Consider the following 10,240-nt stretch of genomic DNA (forward strand, 5'->3'; position numbering starts at 1 on the left):
AAAAAAAAAAAAAAAAAAAAAAAAAAAAAGTACTTTGTCAGAGTATAAGCTAGCAATTAGGCACTTGAGTTGTGTCAACACTGTAAGTTTATCCTGGCTGGGACACCAATGAGGGGACACTACCCACCTGCTCTTACTCAAATGCATGAGATCTCTTTGCCTCTGCTCTGTAGTATGCTTGACAGCAGCTTCACCAGTGCTTATCTGGGTTTGGAAGGTGCATGCGAGCATATAAGCAGGTCGTGCTCAGTATGATAGAACCTTGGTTATCCAACCCTCTTGGAAAGCACTCCCCAAAAATCAATTTAGAAACACAAAGTCTGTGATAAATGTAGTAGTTGCTCTTTATTTGCCTTTATATCTGTTAAAATTGCTTTTCCTATCTGGTACCATTCACTTAGGAGGCTATGTGAGGTACTGCCCTTGAACAGTTGAATAATTTTTAGTTTTTCTTCTTCTGTTTAATACCTTTCTCCTGTGCTTTCCTGTTCAGTTGCTTCTTGGACAAAGACACATGTAGTAATATCAAATAAAAATGGTGGTTAAGAGATTAGAGGCTTCAGATAATCCAGGGTGTCCTGTAGTATCCTAGTTCAGACATGTCACCATGATATAAACATCTTTACAGGCCTGTGTCACTTAACCACCTAGTAGTTGGAAAAGGATTTGCCTCTTAGCATAAATAAGGTTAAGGTAGCTTAGTCCACTTTAAAACTCAAACTTTTAAAATTCAAATATAAATATAAATTCATTGTTCCCAGAACATAGATTGTATGCATGCGTACACAACTGGGGATCACTAAATCATCAGTTAAATGGGAATAACTTGTAATTCACATCAATCGCATCTAATTGAAGATGGATTAAGAGTTATTCCTGTTACCAAAATGGTGGCCTGCAGGTAGTACTGACTGGAGTCTCATGCTTTGTGGCATCCTGTCCCAGAAATTACAGGGTTTTGTTTTTTTATATCAAGAAGAATTGCCTTCTTGAAAACTAGGTTTAATAGGTTAAGTTTCGACCACTTACCCAGGCAATGCTTGTCCATCTTTGGACAAAATCTTTCCCCATACTACTTTCACTTTGCTTTCAGTATAGTTTGTAATCAAGCACCTAAACTTGTTAAATTAGGGGAAACTATTAGATAAAATATAAGCGAGAAAATACAGAAATAGAACCAATTAACACAGCTTTAAAATATCAATTAATGTAATTTCAACAATTATAATTATTCCAGGGTCCTTATGTGCTTGATTTAAAAATCTATATATAAGTTCTCAGAAAAATAAAGGAGAAATATGTTGAAATGTATTTTCAATCTTATCTCAAGGATAAACATTTTTGTGCTCCCATGTTACAGTAACCCTGCAAAAAGGAGAAGAGAAAAAGGAACTTTTAAAAACTAGGCAACTCTAATCTGGGAGCACAAAGGCTAAAATACTTTGAACATGGCTAGATGATTTTGTATAGTGTCACTACAGGCCAGTGTTTAAATATGCACAGTTAATACTCAGAAAGTTAATACCTTAAAGCAGGGGCTGGCAACATTTCCAGCACCAGGCCAGAATGACCCAGTTCATGTCCAGGGCAGGCCAGTACTAGGAACTGTCCAGCTACACTACTGCTTGCTGCCACCCATGTTGGGGTGTCGCAAAAGTGAAGTGACCTGCTGTGAGCAAGGCAGTAGGAGGGAGGCCCCTGCTCCACAAGCTAGATCAGACCCACAAGCTATAGCTTGCCAATATCTGCCTTAAAGTGTTCAAATAACTTCTATGATGCACTGTATGTACTTATAATGGTATTTCCACAGGATGATTGCTTTTATTTGTGAACATGATGGATGGATTAAATCAGTGGATAAAGCTCTATTTGTGTATGCCCCTGCCTTCTTTTCTGTAGGAGTCTGTAAAAGTATAGAGAAGGGTCCCCAGTGGGGCTGATCTTTGACCAGATAACGTATCTTCTAAAATGTAGCTTGCCATGGCTACAGGAGGTACAAAGTCTCTTTAAAACATTACTATTTCCCCCCTAATCTAGAAATATACACAAGTTCATAGAAGAAGACATTATGCACATTTTGCCAATGAATTGCACAATTGTTTGTAAAACAGTAGAAGAATATCTGGTATCAGAGTTCCTAATTTATAATATGATATTGGAGCAACATGTTGTCCAGTGGCCAGTGCTGATTTACAAGCGGGTTAGCAAACCAGATGAATACATTTATTCCCAAACACAGTAAGGCTGAAGTTTTAACCTGTCCCACTAGAGATTTGAGTTGTATTCTTAGCCCAGCTTTAAGAAATTATACTATTTCTCAGTTACCTTATTTGAAAAATGTGGGACATACTAGTTTCTTACCTCTTATGGTAGACCAACAAGGTCATACTTGGTAATGAAGGTTGTAAACACCCAGTTAGGAGTGCTGAAACCAGAACCCATGATTACTTGAACAAATATTCCATAAGGAAGGGTAACACCTTGCTCTGTCTCTGAGATCTGGACAGGCATGACAAGGTTACCAAAAACTTGAGGGTCATGTGAAATGTACAACACTTGGTTTGCAAAGCTGTGCTATAAAGACCTGTGAAGCATAAAATCATAACACAGCTTCTAAAATTTGATAAATATAACTTTAAAAAACCCTTTTTAGATTTAATTCTGTTTGGTTGGTCAGTTGCCTCTTCCTAAATGCACACAATTAAGGCAAGTCACACATCCTCAATTTGTCAGATCACTTTTGGGTTAAATTTCAACTGTAAAGGCATTCCTAAAAAGATAAAATCATAAGAGTCACTACTAAGAAAGAAATCAAATTCCCCTCCCCCATCTGCTTAACAGCAATTACTATACTTAGATGCTTCCTTTGTGCTCCTTTATAGTGTCCTGTCTCTTATCTGTCTCGAGTTTAATTTTCCCTCAGTTTTCTGCCCATTATTTTTTTTCTTCTGACTAAACTGTGTTTCACTATACATTTGCTCAGCTTGTCTTGCTTCCCTCGCATTACTTTGACAGTTTATTGTTTCCTACTTGGTTCCCTAACACATTCATCTTCCCTGCTGCTGTTTCCATATACCCTATCCCTGCACCTTTTACTGTTTGTCCCTGCCTGGTCCTCACCTGACAACAGCTAGATGTCAGCTTTGTTGAAAACAGATGCCTGACCATCTTTGTGAGGAGCAGCATCATTTTTTGCCAGCACAAGTAAAAAGGAGATGACTGCCATCTTATTGAGGTTAGTCTGTGGCTTCGTTCCCATTGATAGTAATGTGAGATGGCAGCCATTTTAGGTAACAGCAAAACTTCAGGTGAGGCAAAAATAAATATTAAATGAGACTCCTTAAACATTTTGTGAGAGTTGCATCAATATTGTGATAGTTGGCAACACTAACTGAGCTTTAACTATGGCCTTATGATCTTTTTTTAAAGTTAATAATATACATGTTAGGAGACTATAGTAACAAATTAAATCAATTAGTAATACATTACTTAAATTTAAAGGCATTCTGGTAAAATAGCTTATAAGCAAGAAAGAAACTACCTAAGGATCAGTAGAAGTAATGCAGGCCCAGAAAAGGGGCTGAATAACTGTGACATAATAATAATAATTTTGTTTAGACAAGACTAGGAAGGACTGAGAAATTTCAGAGATCTAAGCAAAGTTGAGTAATTGAACAATGTGAAAGCAATTACAGTTCAGTTTGGGCAAAGGAGAAGTAATGCTGTGATAACAATATATAAATAACAAATTATGAGGTCATTCTTTACCTTGTCCCAGAATTAAAGACAAATAACTTCTTTATTAATTAAACTTGGGTATTTTTAGTGTAGTCTTTCTTACCTTTCAAATTACCTTCAAGATAAATCATAATAATTTGTATATGAATAAAGATAGCAGTTGCAGCTACACTAGCTATGATTAAATTGCAAGGACACCGGAATAAACTACACAAGGTAAAATTATGAGATATAAAGTTGGGCAGAATGCAGGGTAGAGATGCGCCTTATAGGCTAACTGAATTGATTGCATAAGGTCTCAAGCAAAAGCTCACTTCATCAGATACTATGGAAGGACATGTGGAGAGCAGGCTATTAAACTAATTTTAACAATACAATACTACAAAGTTCAGTCCATCTGTTGTTGTTTTTTTGTAATATGGGTCAATGAAAATACCAAATTAAATTAACTTCTTGTATGTTATTAATGTGGCACTTCATATTATCCTTTTCATTCCCAAATGCCAAAGAGTATCGGTAGGAGAAAGTTGTCTTTATTTTTTTTTCCCTGCTGGCCATTATCTTTTCAATTGCACTGAATCTGTTGTCTTCATCATGAAGCACTTCCTTTTTCTGTTTAGCTATGTTCCTTTACATGAATTCTCATTACCTTCTTAGCTGACCTAAAGAGTAAATCTCTCCTTATTAAGAGTTGACAGTTTGGGCTGTGACCCCTTGCAAACAGAGTGCAAATTGCAACGAGGATCAATAGGCCAGAATAAACTCTGACTACTGGGCACCCAGTCAGTCACTTGATGCTACTTTTTTTGGAAACTCTCATCACATATTTGGATTGTGACATAGGATTCTGAAAATGTATACTTATAAACATATAATATCATGTTCCGTGATTACTAGGAAGGGTATTTAAACTTGAGATGTTGCATAAGCTGGAAGCTGCAGGGCCTCTCTGAATAGGGCCCAAAATTAGTCAAATGCATAGATCTTAACTAGTATTGTTTTGAGGATATGTTGGGGGCCATGTCTTGGGGTGATGGTAGAAGGGAAATGAGGCCATTAAGAGGTTATGAGAAAAAGATGGCATCTTGCAGAAAAGCAAGGCTGGTGAGGAATGGGGAATAATATATTTCAGAAGTTTTTCAGCTGGTCAGGAGGACATACAAGGGATGATACCAGTAAATATTGGTGGCTATCCACCTTAACCTGGAGCATTTAGGCATAGCTTCTAAAATAATTGGGATAGTATCTCACAAAAATTTAGTCCTATAAAATGAGATAAATCAGGACACTGTTCTCTCCTTCCCCAAGGTGGTATGAGATGGAGCCATTTTGGCTTCCAGTGCAAATTTAAGTACAATGCAGTCTCCTTTTGTGTTGTCTTGGAACAGCCCCCCCCCCTTGCTTCCAGAAGTTGGGGTACTGCTTCCCCCTCTGCTTCCAGATGTTAGGAAAGTTACCTAGGGAACTGCATGCATGCTCTAACAACACTCTTGTGCTGTCTGGGGGGACATAAAGGAATGGCATGGAGTCAAAATAACCAGTTCCATGATAGTCAAGTTCAAGACTCCTCAGATGATCTATTAAGATACCTATCTTGGTCCATGTGTGCAACTGAGTGGCACAACAGACTAGAATGAGTGCTGAGGGTTTCATCTTTACAGCTTTGAGTTAAGGTTGTATTTCAGATTAGCCAAAAATGTGGAAAGCATGGAAATAAACAGTTAAATCATTGAAAGTCCTACTTAAATTTCCCCTCTCAGGTTAATCTCTTTCATTTCACTCATAGTACACACTTCCATTCTCTAAACATAATGCACTAATGTGAATACAATGTACGCTTAAATTGTGTGACATCTGCATGAGCATTACTACCAAATCTAGAACCACCATTAATATGGATTGCACATTTGTATAACTTTTCTTGAGCACTGCAGCCACCATTTCCGATTTGTTGCATCTAATCTCGCATACCAATACCATCTGTAGAACAGCATATAATTTAATTTATTAAAGCCACATCAATCATCAAAACACATGAATACCTAATCAATAAAAATAATCTGAGGCCACAGATTGATTGCACAGAAGGAGGGTGGAGAGATGTGGTGAAATGGTCATTGAAATGGAAAAGAGGAACTGCTGACTGGAGAGCAGATTGTTAAATGATTTCACTGCTTATTGCTTTATTTTTGCAGCTTACATTTGTGGGATATGCAGTCTGTAATACTGAGTTAATATGTTGAAGATGTTATTTGATCCAAGGTATTTTAGCAGCACCACTCACCACACTAGTTGGATGTTGATTTTCAATTATTTTTTAAGCCTCATTTTTGGTGATTTTAAGAATAGATTTTACTATTAAAAATGTAATTGGCTAGGAAAACTTGCATGTAAGTATTAAAGCTTTCTCTTTAGTTCATAGTTTGAAGATGGGTGATCATTAATGTTTTGCAAGACCTTAATTAAGTGGCTAGTTAACTAGCATTCTAATTATGTTTGGCGGCTACATTTGATCCAGACTTTAAGTATCTATCATACAGCGTGGGGATTTTTAATCCCAACTTCTAGTTCAGCCTGTCAAACCAGTTATTTAAAACAATATAACGATTTGGACCACAACCACTTCCCCCTGGAGCATAAATGTTTTTGAGCTCTCCTTTCAGAACAGTTCTTCAAATGTGCATCCGGCAAGAGTCGTGTGCGAGTAAAACTTCAATTCCCACAATTCCGCGGGCGAGCATGCGTCCTGAGCTTCCAGTTGTCAAAGTGCTCTTGCCAGAGCGGTCGTCTTTCTCATGCACCAAATCCGAAAGAAGAGATAAATACACTGTCATTTTATCGATCTTGAAATACAGACCAGTAAAAGGTAGCCGTCCTAGGAATCTCCGCGTGGACTGCGTGGGTTACTGCATGCAGACGGAGCTGGGATTGTTATGGGGATATAGATTTCTTGTACTGGACTGTAACATTGCACAAATACTTAACACCAGCAAATAATCAAGAGGCACCGCATATTAACCCAACATATTAGACATTGGCTGGCCTGGTTTTCACAGTCATTTATTATCCAGTGTTTTTCCATTCAGACTGGCTTCATTCATTAAAGGTAGGTCTTGACCTTGACTAGAGGGTTAAATTTGTGCTGAAATGTTACCTTTACGGAGCGTTGTGAAAACGATTGTAGATGACTGTCCTCGGGACAAAGTTCAGAAACAAATAGCCAGGATGTGTATTTGAAACAACTGCGGAGGGAACCACTAGAGATGACTCGGACTTAGTCTTTCCAGTATACTTTATTGACGGCATAATTTTTTACCTTTCGCCGATATGTTTTTCTTCTATTTTTGTGTTGTTTTCCCCCTGAACTGAGGCATCAAAACCAGGGTAAAGATTATAAGTGCCTTTTCTCTCTCTCACCTGGAACCGTCAGCAGTTGTGTGTAGCCCAGCCAATTGTGGGGATTTGGATGGAAAGCTCCACAGACTCTGGAATATTATGGCTTACTGCAGTACTGCTCGGAGCTGCCTCGCCGGCTTCCTGCCCCCGAACAGCAGGGCTGCGTGTTACAGATGCGATACTTTGCTCCCTGCCTAGGAACTTGGCTTAATGCTGGCTCACTACAGGGGCTCTTCATAAGCCATTATTGTGAAGCTTGCTTGTTGGAGAGAGCGAGCAGGAAATAAATCCTAATTTAATTGGTGGTAGGAATCGGATATCACATTTTTTCTAAAGTGTGTCTGCGTGCGACGTTACCATGTTGTTTAAATCCTTTTTGGATATCTTGAGCGAATGGCATTAGACATTTTACAAATAGGAACGTAAGGAAGGAGGCTGTTGTGCCTTCACAGTTTTTGATACCCTTCCTAAGCAGCTGTTTGTTAATTTGACACAGAGTTTATTTTGCCGCAATTAGTAGTCTAAAAGACGAGCGATTTTAGGAATCCAAACGCCATATGGTTAGGACAATAAAAAGTGTGATTAAGGGCTTGAAGATGCTTACCTCTATTGACACGACTAGTTTAAAATGAGTTTAAAAATAAACAGACTTCTTATTTTAAAATCTATCTTATTCACGTTTACAATAAGTATGTTGACCTGTGTCTAAATCTGCAAGTGTTTGCGCTCGTTCCTTGCATTCCTTGCCCCGACCTCTGTACAGCTGGCAGCGTGCTAGTGAGTTTTCAAATAACTGTAATATTCTCTTTCTTGGCTTCATACATGACGTACCTTTTTAAACAGATATAGGATTTGCTCACACTACATAAATGTAATGAATGAGCTTTGAAGTAGTTTATTTTTAGCGATTCGCATCTAAATCCCAGTTTTTAAGCAATCCTCATGCAGAGAAAAGGTGGCTTTTTAAGGTGTGTGCACATATATGAAAAGGGTTTGATCAGTCCCGGTCTTTATTTTGACCTAAATCTTTCTAAAGACAGTATCCTGGAAATGATCTCGCATCCAGAGGCACGTTGTGAGCAGAGACACTCCAGCAAGGATGTAAAATGTTGTCTTGCACAGAAAAGCCTTCTGGTCTTTAGGGGCAGCTAGAACTGCGCCTCCGCGCTTTACCCCTTGCTAGGACTCCTGGCCGTATCTAGCCGCGGTGTCACTGTCCGCGGCCGGGAGCGGCCAGGAAACGCTGGGGTGGCTGACGAGCCTCTATCGTAGGCGGCTCGAGGTTTTGAGCAGGCTTCTGTGCTATTGCACGAAATAATTGAAAGCCTGTTTGTTAATTAAGGCAAATGAGCATCCTGTTCCTTTAAAAGTCTCCTAATAGGAGAGGGGGGTGGAGGAGAGTAAAGGCTGGTGTCTTTTTAACCTTGCCGAAGGACGCAGCAGTATTTATTGACGTATGCAAATAACCGGGGAGGAGGAGGAGGAGGAGGAGGAGGGTGCTTGGAAAAACAGGAACAAGAATCAGTTTCTCATTGCAGGGTGAGAGCTCTGAGTTCCGGTGTAAGAGAAAGAGACGTGGCGAAATTGCTGTATATCTCTGCCCTATAAGTCCATCTCTCATTTAGACTGAAGGGAACCAAGGCATCAAAAAGGGTGAAGCATCTTCAAATATATTTTAAAGACCATCTAGTACGGTCACACGGATCAAACGTTGCATATGCCTGACTGAGGGGGGAGGGGGAGATTACGGCTTGGCTTTGCAACTCGAAAAGGCATTGCACTAGCATAGAATGGAAGGTTAGCGAAATACAAAAGCACCCGGTTAATAGCATGAATTAAAATGTTAACCTGTCTTTGTGTTGTTTCCCCCTCCCCACTGTTTCAGCTGCGCAAACCATGCAGGATGATTTACTGATGGACAAAAGCAAAGCCCAGCTCCAGCAGCAGCGGCAGCAGCAGCAGCAGCAAGATCCAAATTCGGCAGAAGCCCCTTCTACACCCATCTCATCGGAGACACCCAAACCAGAAGACAGCAGCTCAGTGACTAGTATCGGCACAGCAGCTCCTGCTCAGAACAGCAAGGAGAAGATGCAGATGGAGTCCCCCATCTTGCCTGGCTTGAGCTTTCATCAGCCTCAGCAAGAACCTGCAGCCGGCACCTCCTTGTCTCCCTCCTTTGGCAGCACCTGGTCGACAGGGACCACAAACGCAGTGGATGATAGCTTTTTCCAAGGGATTACTCCAGTCAGTGGAACAATGCTTTTCCAGAATTTCCCGCATCATGTCAACCCTGTGTTTGGTGGCACTTTCTCTCCCCAGATTGGCCTAGCTCAGACTCAGCACCACCAACATCAACAGCAGCAAGCTCAGCAACAGCAACAGCAGCAGCAGCAAAGGAGGTCCCCTGTGAGCCCCAACCAGGCACCTTTTGCTCAAAGAAATGCTGCTTACAGCCATCAGCCCATCATGACCAGCAAGCCGTCTTCCTCCTCTGCCTCTTCCTCTTCCTCCTCCAGCTGGAATAACCACCAAAACGCAGCATGGAGTACACCTTCCAACCCTTGGGGTGGGTTGCAAGCTGGCAGGGACCCTCGAAGGGCAGTTGGAGTGGGAGTTGGCGTAGGAGTGGGGGTCGGAGTGCCCTCTCCTCTCAATCCCATTTCACCTCTCAAAAAACCCTTTTCCAGCAATGTTATTGCCCCTCCAAAATTCCCACGGGCTGCACCCTTAACTCCAAAATCCTGGATGGAAGACAGCGCTTTCAGGACGGATAATGGCAACAATCTGTTGCCTTTTCAGGTAATGTTTTAATGCACCTTCCGCACTGATGATGGGTATGTCAAGGCTGTGTGGTGTAATCTGCACCAACATCCTATCTAAAAGGCAACATATCACTTCCACCTTTTCCATAGCTTCTGCCTGCATTGAGTGCACCCCTCCTCCTATATACCTCCTAGGAACTGTACATAATACAGTTCTTGCATCCTTGAGTAAGGCAGTCCTGTTTAAAGCAAAAGAAAACTAGATCTCTTTTAAATTCCTCTAGGGTTTTTAACCTTAGAAAAGTAATTGCTCTTAAGAAATAAACCAACCCCTCCCTGCTCCC

At 40.4% G+C, this 10,240-nt stretch overlaps 1 protein-coding gene across 7 annotated transcripts in view; it reads left to right on the forward strand.

The window, feature by feature from the left end:
- CPEB3 (cytoplasmic polyadenylation element binding protein 3) overlaps positions 1 to 10,240 on the forward strand; it is a 202,680-nt gene that overhangs the window by 9,792 nt on the left and 182,648 nt on the right. For 5 of the 7 annotated variants that reach the window (XM_019502640.1, XM_019502643.1, XM_019502647.1 and 2 more), the window contains exons 1-2: positions 8,655 to 8,787; positions 9,020 to 9,933. In XM_019502640.1, coding sequence (XP_019358185.1) covers positions 9,031 to 9,933 — 903 coding nt within the window. In that variant the 5' untranslated portion in view covers positions 8,655 to 8,787; positions 9,020 to 9,030. Of the gene's footprint in view, positions 1 to 8,654; positions 8,788 to 9,019; positions 9,934 to 10,240 lie in introns of those variants that run through there. The other 2 variants (XM_019502641.1, XM_019502642.1) reach the window with 1 other exon arrangement.

This window comes from Gavialis gangeticus, unplaced genomic scaffold (genome assembly GCF_001723915.1).
Source record: "Gavialis gangeticus isolate Ggan-Ray unplaced genomic scaffold, GavGan_comp1, whole genome shotgun sequence".
NCBI lineage: Eukaryota > Metazoa > Chordata > Crocodylia > Gavialidae > Gavialis > Gavialis gangeticus.